Here is a 15,446-nt window from a genome sequence, read left to right on the forward strand (position 1 = left end):
CCTAACCCTAACCCTAACCCTAACCCTAACCCTAACCCTAACCCTAACCCTAACCCTAACCCTAACCCTAACCCTAACCCTAACCCTAACCCTAACCCTAACCCTAACCCTAACCCTAACCCTAACCCTAACCCTAACCCTAACCCTAACCCTAAGTAGGGAGGGAAACAGCCCAATTGAGAAACCTAGAGGGGAGAAATATCCAAGACTTGGACTACTCTATTTACTCCATCCACAACCACGTTTTAAATGCTCGCGAATCCTTATCCGCGGGCGCTGTCTCTTGCGTCTTCTTTCTTCCGTACAATCCCCAAGCCATATGCCTCGTAGGGTTCGCAGCTAAGCGCTCAAAGTTCTTTACAGTCTCCGAATCATTACCCTCGACAGTCCTTGCATGCTCCAACGCCATTCGAATCAACTCCCCCGCTCTCGCCTTATCATCAGTCGCAGCCATCATCTGGAAGGCATCATAGTAGGCGCGATACACCTGGCTGTTGTACGTACCCTCATCGTCGAGTAGCGACAGCATCCTGCGCACCATCCCAAGTCCAAGTTTGACGTTGCTTCCCGCGCTGAGAATAGCCTGATCCAGTCTATGGATGGTGGCAAGCCTCTCATCGCTGGCCCTACGTTGATCGGGTGGCAATGAGCACAACTCGCATGCGCAGTCAAAGTTGAACTTGATCTTGAGAATGGACTGACGCTCGACATACGCCGCGAAGTGTCCAATGTAAGAGATGGTGATCTCCTCTCCTTTTTTGATGTCACGGACAGCATGGATGGTCTCGCGGCTGATGCGTGAATTCCAGCTATTCTGCGTGTTTGGGTTGCAAGCGTGGTTGATACGTGATGCTTCAATGAACAGGCCACCACCGACGGGCGGCGAGCCGAGGCCGAGCATGTTCGTCTTGCAGATGGCGAGGAAAGGGCTGAACGTGGTCCCGTGACAGTTGTGCAGACTGAGGAAGGCACGTTGCTGATCTTTATCGAGTGTCTTGAGTTTCTCAGTAAGGTGCTTCTCGACGACTTGGTTGCCTCTTTCCATAACGTTGGTCGGCACAATGAAGAGTGGCTTTTCAGCCATGATGCGCGTGCCTTTGGCGATGTCTTGGGTTGCGATGACGCCGGTACCCTTGTTGGGAATTGGGACGATGTCGTAAAGTCTTTGCTGGTTGTTCGCCGTCATCGTGTGTGCTTCTTGAACGAATTGAGGGAGGAAGGCTTGCGGATCAATGTGAAGAAATGAAGAAAGTTGTCTCTTTGGTTCCGTCAGAGGTGAGTTGGGTGTGCTTTCTTACCTCTATATATCCTGCTTTGTTTATGACCGATGACCCCAAGTTGTTGCCTTGACGGAGGAGGACCTAACCCAACAAACTACCCTACTATGCATATTAGAACTCAAATGTCAGTCTTCCATGTCTATTTGTGGTCATCGATACAGGACTCAGGTGGTTTGCCAACAGCTTTGGGCCTCTCGCAGAGACCAGGGCGACCAATCTTATCACTTTGTCGTTTTTCTCATGGGCCTCCAACGTCAATGTCCGGCAAGCAGCATTGTCAGCGTGTGAGGACCCGGGACAGCGAATAAACGGGAAGTTGCAGTTAACTCACTTGAGTTGGAAAACTCTCACCGGCTTGATATCATCGCCAGACGAAGTGTCATGGAATACACTCGCAGATGTTTCAAGTTCGCACGTCAATGCTCCAGCACGACGGGTCCCGCTCCCCGAAACACCATACGGAGATTGCTCTGATCGTCTCCCTGGATTCTCAGTGAAGACAACGTCGAAGACACTTCAGGGACACAATATCACTTGGGCTGCTGCGGTCTCCGAAGACAAAGTCTGATGCTAGGATCAAATGTTAGTGATGCGCCTTGGGGTCAAGTCAAACCGACCTATCCTCCTCCACTTCAGCATACTCGCTGTACAACACATATTGCTTCACTCCAGTCCTGGTCATCATCGATCGCATGGCGCAAAAATGGCAGCCGGCGGCACTGGATTGTCTCAATTGCCCCTTGTCCACAGGCTGTGCAAGAAGGTCGCCTTCAGGGATGGGAATAGCAAGTCGGACGGCACTTCCTTTTCAAAACCGGATACATACCTAGGTACCTCTACTTGATTGCTCTTGTTTCCTTGTTGGATTGGCTGGCTGCCTTGGGTGAGGACGGGAGATCTCCGAGGAGCAACTTAGGTAATGCCTGTTTTGCAATTTGCACTAGTCACCCCCCTAAAGCAAACTCAGCTACAGTACATTTACAGCGGCTTTACACAACCTCGCCTCGGAAACCCCCTCCCTCCACCCCCGCAACGACCCTACTCCTCCCCACTACCAACCCCCACCGGTCCCTCCATTCCCCTCCTCCTCCACATCCCAATCCCTTTCGACCCTCCACGCATCATTCAACCCATTTCCATTTCCCTTGTCCTTCCCAGCCGCCCACTTCTTCGCGAGATCACACCCACGATGTCCCCATTTCTGCGAATATACCGCCCGTCCTGTCTCGATCCACATCTCCACGCCGGTTCCGAAACCCTCTGCGTCCCGATAAAACGGCTCTCCTTGTCCTCCCTGCTGCTTCATCTGCCAGCTCTTGGTCCGCCCTTCGTAACCGTTGCCGCGGGCATACTTAGCACGTTCCATACGACAGGCCGTCGACAACAAATTGGCGTGCGTTTCAGCTTCCGTAATCTCGGATGTGTCTTTCGTCATCACCGCTGCTGCTGAAGTGGCTTCCGCTTTCTGGTTCCGGGCCGGGGGGTCAGGATCGCCGGGGAAGGAAGCTTTGATACCCGGGATACGGAACAGCGCGCCGATGTCGTCGAGAACAGTGCTCACGTCCAGGATGTGCCCTGCCTCTGTTGCTGGTGCTGTGGACTCGTTCTGTGTGTAGCCCGCCCACATCAATCGTGTGTACATGTCGCAGTTGGTACCGTAGAAGGGAATGTGCGTGTCCCAGCCGCCAACGGAGAGGATCGCATCCCGGTGGACGAGGGTGAGATGGTCGTAGGAAAAGAAGTGATGAGCCCACTTGGGATGGGAAGGGTCGCGGTATTGGCGGAGGGTATGGAGGGCATTGGCGTAAAGAGAGCGGTATATGTATTCCTCGGGCTCGTTGTTCTCGAACGTATTGCTGGACTTGTCGGGCTTGGCAGCGGCAGCTGGAGAGTACGACGGGCGTCGATGCTCGTAAGAGAAGACGATCAGGTCTTGATGTGACCAAAAGTATTCGGTCCAGCCGCGTTGGAGGGCAGTCCTGTGCCCATGTCACTGATCAGCAGTCGTTGCGATCGGAGGGAAAATGGGGGAACTAACCAAGCAAAGAAGTTCTGCAACTGCGCAAATGTTAACAGCGTCGGAGTCTGCAATCCAGTAAGTCAGCCAGTATCCATGTCATTCTTTCGTCCCTTGTCTATCCCCTCTTCCCATCTCCTCGGCTCTCCTTTTGCTCCTCCTACACGCACGCATCTCAATCCCTCAACGCACACCGCCCGTGTCCACGACCCTCTATCGTTTCTCGTACCCGTAAGGACTAGAATCGCCTTCTGCCCAGGCGAAACGGGTACGTCCCCAGTCTCATCCTTTATATCCGTCCCTGGGGTTAAGCCAAAGCCGGAGCCAGCATTAGAAACGGCACCTACGGAAATCACGGTCACTCCAAGCATCCCCAACTGTGTCGAGTTCATAAAGAACGGATTTTGCAGACCCAACAACCCCCGCTCATTGGCGTCCATCGTCCCCGTGTTCTCGATAACATAGATCTCTTCCGCCGGCCAGCCTGCTGCAATGTAGCTGGACACACATTGCAATAGCAGCGGCCAGTTGCGAGTGAACCCGATTAGCAGCGGTGCCACGCCGGTCGGGTTGAGGCTGGAGTGGTAAGAGGACGAGGCGGGAGGATCGAGGCGACGGCCAAAAGACTTGCTGCCGAAGCGGGAGAAGTAAGACCTCGAGGGCTGCTGGGTGAGTTCCTGGGATCGAGAAGGGTGGAGGTGGCGAAAGTGCGAGGGGCGGTTGATCTCAGGTGCCTGTAGAAGCCTTTTCAGTTTGCGAGGCGTCAAGTCGGAAGAGAGGAGGGGGAAAGGGTCAATAATTGGAGGAGACAGAGGAGTGGGAGGGAGGAAGACAGGCGGAGACACGGAGGCAATTTCCGCTTCGTTCCAGGTAAAAAAGTCCTCTTGGAGCTTTGTTTGGGGGACGACGGGCCGGTGGACATCTCTGGCGCCGTATGGCGGGAGATGTGTCATGCTGGAAATATGAGACACGGGGGCGTTATCTGAGGAAGCATTGGGCGGATTTGACAGGTTGGACGACCAGCTGATGAGGCAGACAGAAAAGAGGAAATGGGCGGTGGTAAGGACAAAACAAGCAAGGAAGAGGCGGTAGCAGATACGGGTGGGAAAGTGCGAAAGTCTCGCGAGATTGATGATTGTTCGTGCCATTTTGGGCTGGGAAGGTATCAGGAGGGCAGGACAGAACGGGATGGGATGGGATGATCCGTGCTGTGTTGGTGTCGAGGAAGACGGAAAAGGGGAGCAGCAGATAATCAAGGCGATGGATACCTAGCCAAAGTTCGATGACTGGGCAAGGAAAAGATGTAAACATCGCAGCTGCTATTGCAGACACGACCCACAGAATCAGATAGCGCCAATATGTCAACATGTGCCGGTTTGGTCCAGATCGAAGAGGGAGGCTGCAGCGCCCCTGTGCAGGAACCTGGAAATCCAGCATTATCTGCAATTGGAAACAACTAGACCTAGCACTCAATGCAAAAAGCTTGGAACTGGTCACGCTGAGATTGATGTTCAAATCGCCTTCATCGCTATCTATTTCAACATTAAACTTGGTAGGCCTCGCCGATGCGCCTCAGAGGGCTGCTTAAAGGCATTTTCCCCGCGCGCTTCTCCGCCTCTGGGCTCACCCTTCTCCCGTCTTTTGAGTCTGCTATGCCAGCAGTCGCCTCCAAAGGCCCAAGGTACGAGATTGATCTTCTCATCCTATCAAAGTAAAGGCGGACAAAGTCTATTGTACAGGAAGCGGAGTAGGAACATATTGTACAAGCGGTGGTGCGAGCTAGCATTGGAAAGAGATAAAGTAAACAAAGGGAAAGTGTACCTAGACATGCATTGCTCGTCCATCGACAAGGAGCACCAAGATGCAAACATCCAACAAAAACCAAGACGTGCTTTAGTGTTCCGCCCCCCAGAGGCTCCCACTCCTAGAAGGACCATCCGTTTCATTCCGTGTAGACCAGTCCGTGCGTGAATGATAGTAGAAAGATGAAGGAGATTATGAATGATGAAGCGTGTAATGCAGAGCATGATGATGACGATGATAGAAGATAGAAGTTCGGAGTGAAATGTCCCTCTACATAGGTATCCTGAAGTGCAGACGTGATGAACAAAAAAGAGAGAAAACAAAAGAACGCAACCACCCTCCTTGAGCGCCCAATGCCATAAGTTATGTTATCCTAAACCAAAAGAAATGAAGCCGTGTTAGTTTGACAGCATGAGCTGTATGAGCACGGGTATTGGGTTCGTCCTTCAGATAGAGCCTTCTTCCCGGCGGTCACGAAGCGGATGACGAGGCGGACGTGGCGGACAAGGCTGACAATGATCCCACCCGAGAAAATGCTCATCATACCCAACGGTGGCAGACGCAAGACACTATTCCTCATCCAGTGCCCCCATCTTTCCATCCCCCTTTCCACTCTTCTTCATGTTTCCCAACTTCAGCATGCTCAGCCTTTTCTTGACACTCGCACTGCCGTTGTGGAACTTGTCTTTAAGCTCCTTCAAGTCTCTGTCCTCCTCCTTGTCCTCCTTATCTTTCTTGCTCTTCTTTTCCTTCTTCCCATATCCACTAACAGACACACCATTCAGCGCCGCTGCCGCCGCTCCGCGTTCCCTTTCTCGGTCAAGCTGGTCGGATTGCGATTGCAAGGGTGAATCCAAGTTGGGCTGAGAAATAGAAGGGGATGAGTACTCCGTCTGCCAGTCCGTATTTCCACCAACACTGTCAGCCACGCCGTTGATAGCGTTAATGAGGTGAACCTTATCGGAAGAGCTGAAACCGCGAAGGAAGGAGCGGCGGTTCGCCTTCCCTATCGACCCGTACCCTTCTTGTGTGTTGTCGGTTGGCTGTTGCTGCTGCTCCTTCCTGCTTTGAATTACATTGCTAGGGGCAGAGGGGCTTCGGTCGCCATTGGTGGTGGGCGTGTTCATCACCGTTGCTGATGCTGATCCAGTGTGCATGTCCTCGTGAGATTTGGACCTGCTGGCGAGGTTGTGCTCGCTACCGTTCAGTAGGTGGGGAATAGAACCGGTTGACGATAGCTGATGAGCCGTGGAGGAGTTCCCATCCTTCCTCCTTCCTCCCAAGAAACTCAGCCTTGCACCACGTCCTTGTCGTAGGGAAACGGGTTGGGAAATTCCGGTGCTGACCACAATTTCGCCTAGAACATCTGTTGTTTCGCTTGCGGTGTGAGCATGGCCTTGAGCGTTTGAGGAGATGCCGAGACCGTGGCCATTTGCCAAAGAGGCAGTGGCGGATAGGTGGTGTTTGTGCTGGCCGGTTGCGGAATTGAAAGCTGAAGGCCCCGGTGATCGTGGCCAGGTTGGCGAGGGTGTGATACCGCCGGTGCGTTCGCTGCCGGGAGAGGGATGGGGAGCGCGGGCGGGTGGTGGTGTGAAGATTGCGATTTCGGGGGCGAATGTTCGTTCGAAGACTGTCTGGGTTAGCGCCACATCGTCCAGCACAATGGTAACACAGGGGGACTTACACTTCTGCAAATCTTGCCCATGTTTTCTCACCATCTCCCTAGGGCTCTTCGCAAAGGTTGCCAAACACCTCTTGATCATAATCGCATGATCCACCAACGCCATCTTGATGGCGTTCTCTTGGGCATCAATCTCTGGGGGGGCGTCTTCCTCGTCCTCATCCTCATCACTCCCGCATCTTATTGTGATTGGCGTCGTGCTCGCCATTCCAGGAATCAGCTCTCGGTACCTACTCACACTCGCTTCGCTCTCCGGATTTACACTGATGCTGACCGCATCGACCAACAACATCACGGTAGCCTCATCACTTCCCTCACCCCCTTGCGCCTGTCCTTCTGCTACCTTCTTCTCAACAGCCGTCATCTCTCCCGTTTTTCTCACGATCCTCTCCAGGGCCGTCTCCTTTGCTGTCAACCTCACATGCTTGATTTCAACGATCTCGCTCCGTTTGAGTATGGTTGGGAAAGGTTCGGCGGTGGTGTAGAGGGTCTTCTCAGCGTAATGATCCCTTACATCCCCGTTGGTGTCTCTCTTTGTGCTGACGCTAAACGTTTGAGGACTGGAAGAGATAAGATAGTCGCGGATGATTTGTGGAACGCGAGCGCGCTGGAAGACGGTATGCGTGAGGTCACGGTGGGGGGAAATGGCTGATATGATTAGGAACTGGCCTTCAACGTCGTACTCTGCAGTGTCACGGTCATAAGAAGGGGTGATGATCTGCGCAGAGGGATACATCTCCTGCATGCGATCGGTGAATCCAGCCGTGCGTTCGGTAGGGGATGCGCCCTCGAAGACGAAAGCCTTGTCGCGTACGGAAGGAGGGAAGCCGAGACCCTTGTAGACGACTTTGAAGTACTTGGGTATGAGCTTGTCGGTCTTGTGTGCGATGGTCTCGTAAATGGTGGCAATGGCCCGTTGCGTGCGGGCGAGCTTAGCGAAGTCGAATATGTTGGACTCGTACTGGGCTTGGAGCTCTTTGTACGCAGCGAGCGCGCAGGACCAGGCGTGCCCGTCTTCGAAGTGCCTGATCATGTCGAAGTAGATGCGCTCCTTGCGCTCAAAATGGGATTGCGCTGGAAAGCAAGGGTCGTCGAGGGCGGGTGTGGTTTTGAGAGGGTCCCAGTCGTAGAGGTCTGCGTGTAGGCGTAGAGCGAGCCCAGCTTCGGTGTAGTTCCGGGCCGAAGCTTGGAGGCTGGCGAGCTGGTGGACGTAGCGAATGAAGATTTCCTCCTTTTGCATGTCGCGAAGGAACTCCATGAGACGGAGGCGGTGAACGAGGTTGGAGGTTTCACCTGAACCGTCACCGCCGTGGACGGCAACCAGCAAATCGAGGAACTCGTCGACTGTGCCCATCAGCTTACGGATGGCAGTGTACAATGGCTCGTCTGGGATCTTGGAGAGGGGTTCAAAGCGGTCCAGAAGCTCGCTCACAAACAGCTTCTGGAGGATACTCTCTGTCAATGGCTTTTCCTTAAAGTAGCCATCAAGACAGTCGATGATCTCCATCTGAATGACTGACAAATCCTCGCTCAGGGTCCACTCGCTGACGATCATGGTCTGCAGAACCTCTACAGCCATCCTCCGGAGACCCTCGTGGACACTAAGACAGAGCTCAACAATGGGCCCAACAAGCGTAGGCACATACTGCACCTGATAACCGCCCATCTTAGACAGCCCATACCGTGCCCTCTCCTCCAGGCTTGTCTCCCATCCAATAGCCTCCCACGTTTTCCTCAGCAGATCGGCTCCATGCTCTCTGACATCGCCTGCAATCTTCCAGACCGCTCTTCTCTTTTGCTCCGGGAACGTCTCCAACGCCAGCGAGGGGCTCCCCACCAGCTTGAGCAGTGTAGTGAAGAACATCTTCCACAGCTCGGTATCAAAGTTCTCGGCCTCATCCGGATGCGGGAGGAAGGACTCGAGCAACAAAGTGGCAAGATATTGCAGCATCCGCATGGTCGACTTGTGATGGAAGATGTGCACGCTGAGCCAGTTGGGGGGGAAGGTCTCGCCTTGCAGAATGCTCATGAGTACGCGGAGGCAGCTTTCGACAAGGATGTTGAGATCGTCTTCCGCCAGCTCCAGTTGCATGCCGCTGGGGGAGTTGGACAGCGCTGACAGGACAGCAGAGAGCTCGATGAGGGCTTCGTCAAAGACCACCTCTTCGGCAGTCGGCTTGGCGGGGAATGGGTATGATGTGGGGAACAGAAGCGACAAACGGTTTTTGGGCGTCTTCTCGGCAGCCTGGATGGCGAGGTAAGACTGGATAATTTTGGGGATATAATCTGGGATCTCCGGTCCGAGATGCTCGACCTGGCTGGCAAGCACTGAGCAGCACAGCCGCACCTGTTCTCTCCATTGCTCCGTCACCTCATCGGTATGCCCCCAGTGCGGTGCGATCCACCTCACGGTATTAGCGCTCAAGGCGGACCGCTGCTCTGGGTGCGAAAAGATGTCGAGCTTGGAGTAGTTGATGATGAGGACCAGCTTGTACAGCACGAGCTTGCCCTTGACGGATGAGCAAGAGTCCATGAAGTCGATGGCAATATGGAGAATCTCCTCGGTTGTCAATAAGCCGGTGAGTTCGGGCAGCCACGTATGAAAATGTTGGACGGCGAGCGTTTGGCTGCCCACCAAAACAGGTGCCTGGTTACGCATCAAAGCATCGAGGGCCTTGAAGATGGTGCGCAGGTGGCGCGTGAAGCCGGGATTAGAGGTGGTGATCCCTATTCCAGCCTCCTTTTCCTTTTGTTGGCCCCTGGCATGGGTGATGAACTTGAGGATGTGCCGTACAACCTTGAAGGTGGCGCGCAGTTTCCGCGATGTCTCTGGCTCTGTGGGTTTTGACAGTAGCCTGGTAAAGGACCTGACGAGACAGGGCGTGGCAAATGGGTAATTGAACCGAGTTTCTGCGTACTGGTCGACAAGAGGAGCGAGGTTGAAGCGCCTGTCATGAACAATGTCCAGCACTCTGACCAAGGCAGTGAAGACGAGATCTTCCAGGTCGTCGTGCCCGGTGTAATGAACAAGAATGCCAAAAAGGGCGTCCAGGACATCGTTCAGCAACTTGACAACCTCGATTTCGGGTACGAAGATGAATGCCTTCAGAATGTCAGGTACCTCTTCCTGAGGCAAGTCCTTGCCCTTTAACAGGCCCAGCACGACCTTGTCTTGGGAGAACCGCGTGCTGCAAAGATATGTATCGATGCGCAAAACAGCCAGCGGACCAGTCACCTCAGCATGCTCATCGCAGAAGTTAGAAGCAAAAGGCAAGCTCAGATATCCTCCCTTGCCTCCTGCAGGGGCTTGGGCGTTGGACGTATTCTCATCCAGCTTGTACAACAACAAGTTATGGGAACCGTCATGGATGAAGGCCTGCTGATCCCACAGAGGCAGATATGCGACAGCGAACGGAGGATTTGGCGCATCTGCAAGGTACATGACGACGTGTGACTGATGGACATCTTGGGGAGCAAGGACGAGCTTGACGATCTGCTTCCACGGGTCTCCACGGTCGACGGCTGTCGATCTCCATGTGCTCAGGCCTTCGTCTTTGGAGGAGGGATATATGCAGTAGTCGATGCGTTCGCCATTTGCCCGACGTACCTCGAGGGTAATCTGCAAGTTGGTGCTGTGAATACTGCTGGGCAGCGCTGTCGCGCTTGCTCCGTACCGGGATAGTAGGGTCTGCCTGGTCAAGATAGCTTCGTCAATGGTGACATAGATGTCTGATCGCGGCTTGGTTGGCGCTCCAGAGAAACCCATCTTGTTGGTCTTGCAGATCCCAGACAAGACCGTAGGCGTCATCTTGATGAGGGCGTCGGCGTCCGGGTTGTTGAAGGACCGAAGGCGTATCTGTAACCTTTCGGCTCTCCTTGATCTTTCATGGTGCCCTGATCTGATGTCGCATATTTCCTTTATTAGTGGGTCCCATTCCTCGCTGTCACCATGTCTGTCCGATGGGAACTTGGAGCAGGGCGCCCAGATGTTGACCACATGTTCAACCTCCTCGCCCTGCTGCTTCATGATTGAGTTCAGCTTCAGCACTCCAACGCCGACCGTCCTGTCGGCTGTAGTCGGTGGGGATTGGCCGTCCATAGAAGAACGACCTGCTCTGTTCGAGTTAGCGGTACTCGGTGGTCCTCCGTCCCTACTTTCAAGAGCTTCATTGCTGGTCTGCTGTTCTTCGGCCTGCTCCGACAACGCCTCAAGGTCCGAGTTCTTCCTAGTAAACGCGCCCCGGGTATTCTTGTTGGCCCAAACCATGCTCCTACGCAAGGCTTTATTCCCGGACGTCAGGGGTGGTTTTGACTCTTTGGCGGATATCTGGGGCGAACTATTGGAGGGCGCGCCTGATCGAGAGCTCGGCTTGGCTGCTACAACTGACTGAGGTGCCCGGATTTTGACGACCAACAACAACTCGGATTTGGAGGACTGTACATCACCAACGTCGGCAGACGAGAGATCGGAAAAAAGCGTGCGCATCTGGGAGGTCCGCGCTAGGTTGGTTAGTTGTCCGCCAGCTGGCACATCTACTATGTAACTCTCCGACAGAGGCGTGACTCTTCCTCCGGGTGCTTTTGTTGCAAGGTAAAGGACCAGGGTTGTCGACTCGTTGGATGCGCCGGCAAACATTTTGATGTCCACCATCAAGTGGTGCAAGGCCGTCAACTCGGGTGTGGTTGTTGGAGGCTCGTCCAGCAGGCTCATGACGGACTGCAGTTGGGTTATTTCTACGACAGAATCATCGCCCGTCATCACACGGCCACGGGCGTTGGGATCGCGCACGATGACCTCTCCTCCACACAGCTTGTTGACACGGACCAGATCCCAAACCGTCTTTTCCCGCAGGTTGTCGTATTCCCAGGTAGTGAGGACATTATGGAGAAACTGCTGTCGCGAGAGGTTGAGGCTTGTGATCAGCTTGGAAAGAGTGTCGAGCGTTTCGTACTGTCGCGAGAGCAGGAGCCCATGGAGGTTTGTTGAGTGCCATTCGCGGAGGCAGGATGCGATCTCATCAATGAGGGGTTCGGCAGCCGAAGTAGGTGTTTCGTCGCCAATCTTGAGCATAGGCACGGGAGCAGGTGGTCGAGGCGCATTAGGATCGCGTTGTACGGGAACGGACAAGCGGCCTTCTTTTGTCACTCGTTCGCTCCTTCTCTTCTTCTTCTCTCCGTTTGGCTCCCCATCGTCAGGCTCGCTGTCGTCAGTCTCGTCACTTTCGCCCAGCACTTCGCGTACCTCGACACAGCTGCGGGGGAAGATGCCACTGAAGACGCGAGCCTCTAATGTCTGGCCGTTGACACTGGTCAGGCCGGCAAGCAGACTTGGAGGGGCGACCAGGTAGCCTCTCAACCAGTTTCCATCGGGTGTCTCTTCAATGATGTATAACTCGTCGCCGATTTCGAGGGGGAGGTCTGCCGCGCTGGAGGCAGTGAAGGGATATGTAGCTACGGCGAAAGCAATTCGGGGCAATGGTTGCCAGGGCATCTTGGCGGTGTTGGCCAGGTAAAAGGCATCTATGTTTCAAGCTATCTGGGGGATGGTGGATACTGCGACAAGAGGATAGCTGTAATTGTCGCCGTCGCCGTTGCCTTGGCGGGTGGGTTGAACTAGGAACCCAGAGCTCAGCTCAGCTTTCCCTGATGAGACTGACTCGGTCGGTCGGTCGGTTGATTCGTCCCGATACGGTCGTCGCGTGCGAGGAGGTTCCGACGTAAACGTGTTGAGACTGGGCCGCGTCCGGTATTAGGGTTTACGATTAAGAGATAGAAATCGGGGTCGGTGTCGTGGTATAGAATCAAAGTGTCGGGGTTGACTGTCTGTCTGGTTGGACTCGTCAAAGGTCAGCCATGCTGAGGGGTACCGAGAGAGACACACACAGCGACAGAACCGAACCTCTGGAACCAAGGGACTTATGGGTGACTGACTGAATGTGTTCGTCCGGACCTGCGGCTGCTGCTCTCAGCTGGGTCCCTCCTGGGCTGAGGTGACGGGGAGAGATGTCTGGTGATTTGGTGAAAGGAGACGGGCCAGTGGCTCGCTCTCTGTGAAACGAAGCGAGTGTATTCGGTCGGAGATGGAGGGTCCTGGATGTGCTGAGGACAGGAGCTTGGACGTGGGCTCGTCGTCGAGTCGTGGGTTCTTCGTGGTTGGAACTGGAAGTGAGAATCGAATGAGCGACTGGACTGGACTTCTCAATTGCTGGCGTGCAAGGTTGAAGCTGCAACGATTCCTGTCGAGCGTAAGTGGAAGTACCCCCAATTTTACCGCAATGCGCTAACAGCACCAAAAGTCCACTGGAGGTCCAGATTGGCGACAGGGGTCACGAAAGGGGTCTAAACTGACTTGGACTTGTAAAGTGTAGTGTACCTCCACAGTACAACAGCCTGCAATAGTACCTACACTACCTCTAGGTACGTGCACCTAACAGTAGTACGTACATGATTACATCAACACATGAAGCTGAAAAGTGACGAAAACTGTCAATTCTCGTGTGACTGCTTTTTTTGACTAGATAAATTCACCCGATAATCGTGACAGCAGCCCCCGGCTTGTGAACGATGCCTTCACCCGGCCGAGCTGAGAGTGATGGATGTCCATGGGAAATTCATCGGCTCGGAAAAAGCAATCATGCCAAGTCGTGACAGGATGCTGCAGGTGGTGTCTTGGACTCTCACCAAGTCTAAAAAATCACAGCCACACAGACTCGCAAATTTGCAAAGTCCTCGGCTGAGAGCAAAGATACCATGGACAACTCTCTACCTAGGTACCTCTACCTAGCACTACCACCATCCAACGTGGCTTGCCGTCGAATCCGCCATCATGTCCAGGGGATTCAGTTGTCACAGTTCTCAGGTCCATGGTACCTCTAGAATTAATCTCGAATCCCGGCATCCCTCTCCCTCTCCCTCTTCCCTCCCTTCACTATCATGTCCTCATCAAGCTCCCCAAGGCAGCCCAAGATGCAGACATGATATCACCCGACACTGCCTAGCCACTCCAACGCCCTTTTATCTCATTCTCGCAACCTAACGACCGTTGTTTAATCTCAGACCTCCCGTCCCCTTTTTTTCCTGATTGTCTCATCCCACGAGGAGAAAGGTCCGTGCTGTGTTTCTCGAAATGTGTCTCCACAGCTTCGCCGTTCCTTGGCATTGGTTCCTCCTGGGCATTTTAATGGGCCTTCCAGTCCGCTTATCGTGCCCCTGTCGCACATGATTGACATGCACGAGAATGCCCTCTCTGCCCCCCACCTCTTCCGACCACTCGGCGACCAGTTGCTGCTTGCCGCTACCCTGCCAAGTGTTCTGCCCTGTCTTGGTCCCTGGAGCTTCGTCGCTGTTTCAGTGTTGCTCTCCTGTCGATTGCAATTCGTCTGTTCCTTGTCCTCCCCATCGTCTTCCATTCTCCGAACATTCGCTACATACCTTCAGGCCAGAAGCCCAATCTCCAGTCGCAAATCGTAACGTCTTTATCCCCCTCTCCCCTCCCCGGTCCCTTGGGCGCAACGACCGACCATCTCTCATGTCCCTCGTTCCGGGACACCAAACGCTGATCTGCGTCCCGAGCCCAAGTGGAAGGGATTGGCGACCGCCGACCAGCAACATCATCCGACTACCATCACTGCCAGTTATCGAAAAAGGGACTACTCTCGGAACTCAGCACCTTTCCCTATAGCCACCCGGTCATGACCGAGCAACTGCTGACATCATGCTCTTCTGAATAGACTGTTGTTGTCAAAGTACATTGGCCCAAAATCGCGATTCCATCCAGTCCGATAGCCACGACTGCAGCCATGACCATGATCCGTACCCGTACACAATCAACGGTGCCGACTGGTAATTGTCGCTACATTTGGCTGAGGCTCCCCAGGACGGGACATGACATCGAAGCTCGACGGCCGAACCCTCTGCATACGCCGCCACGACAATATGAAACACGGTCCCATCCCGAGTCCCAAGAGCTGAAGAACCACTGCCAATTCCGTGTCACGGTCGTACGCTCATCAGTGCGAAACTGCCATGCAACCTCCTCCAGATCCTTCAAATGAGATGTGCTATCCATAAAATACGATTGACATGATCAACCCGTGCGCTGAGCTTCGAGATCCACGCGGGCGGCTCGGAAGGGTATACCCGTGGCTTCTGGTCCCGGCCTTAGTGGCGCCTCTAGACTCGCTCGGAATCGGGAACGGATAGTCAAGCTGAAAGACGGGACGACAGCCATCACACAATATCGGCTACACTACCCGGTTGTCCGCCGACCCTGTGCCCGGGTTCAACTGATCCTTTGTTGCGCCAAGGTCCACAAGCTTCCCAGTTGGGCCGTGGCTTAGGGTAAGCTTGCGCGGCTCTGGCATCGTCTTTGCGGATCTGTACTTGCCAAGTGGCAAGGACAGTATACATGGTGATGGTCGTCAGTCGCGAAAGTACAGGGTACAATGTGCTCACTAACTACCGCATCTTCTACACATACACGCTGCGCAACAAGCATTCTCATTGCGACAGCTTCGCTCATGACGTCCCCATCTATGTACAAGCCTTGTGGAGTCTCCGCCCTCCGGAGCGGGCCATCCCGGCCTCATCGTGTCCAGGCACCCAGGGTCCGGTCCGGAGCACGAGTCCACCACATGCTCGATCTCCACCTTGATTAGGGCACATA

At 54.1% G+C, this 15,446-nt stretch overlaps 4 protein-coding genes across 4 annotated transcripts; all 4 read right to left on the minus strand.

The window, feature by feature from the left end:
- Positions 1 to 170: 170 nt before the first annotated feature.
- NEUTE1DRAFT_146820 (uncharacterized protein) lies at positions 171 to 1,186 on the minus strand (the record flags this gene model as incomplete). The annotated part of the gene is made up of 1 exon (XM_009853368.1): positions 171 to 1,186. One exon carries the CDS (start codon positions 1,184 to 1,186, stop codon positions 224 to 226), a length of 963 nt encoding a protein of 320 aa, XP_009851670.1.
- A 1,145-nt stretch (positions 1,187 to 2,331) lies between these two features.
- On the minus strand, positions 2,332 to 4,250 carry NEUTE1DRAFT_122669 (uncharacterized protein; the record flags this gene model as incomplete). Its single annotated transcript, XM_009853369.1, has 3 exons — positions 2,332 to 3,259; positions 3,319 to 3,365; positions 3,645 to 4,250. 3 exons carry the CDS (start codon positions 4,248 to 4,250, stop codon positions 2,332 to 2,334), a joined length of 1,581 nt encoding a protein of 526 aa, XP_009851671.1.
- Positions 4,251 to 5,554: 1,304 nt separating this feature from the next.
- NEUTE1DRAFT_82959 (uncharacterized protein) lies at positions 5,555 to 12,272 on the minus strand (the record flags this gene model as incomplete). Its single annotated transcript, XM_009853370.1, has 2 exons — positions 5,555 to 6,730; positions 6,785 to 12,272. The coding sequence occupies 2 exons, from the start codon at positions 12,270 to 12,272 to the stop codon at positions 5,670 to 5,672; spliced, it is 6,549 nt and encodes a 2,182-aa protein (XP_009851672.1).
- Positions 12,273 to 14,603: 2,331 nt separating this feature from the next.
- NEUTE1DRAFT_117181 (uncharacterized protein) lies at positions 14,604 to 14,868 on the minus strand (the record flags this gene model as incomplete). Its single annotated transcript, XM_009853371.1, has 1 exon — positions 14,604 to 14,868. One exon carries the CDS (start codon positions 14,847 to 14,849, stop codon positions 14,634 to 14,636), a length of 216 nt encoding a protein of 71 aa, XP_009851673.1.
- Between the last annotated feature and the right edge of the window lie 578 nt (positions 14,869 to 15,446).

The sequence above is a fragment of the Neurospora tetrasperma genome (assembly GCF_000213175.1).
Source record: "Neurospora tetrasperma FGSC 2508 unplaced genomic scaffold NEUTE1scaffold_4, whole genome shotgun sequence".
In the NCBI taxonomy this organism is placed as follows: domain Eukaryota; kingdom Fungi; phylum Ascomycota; class Sordariomycetes; order Sordariales; family Sordariaceae; genus Neurospora; species Neurospora tetrasperma.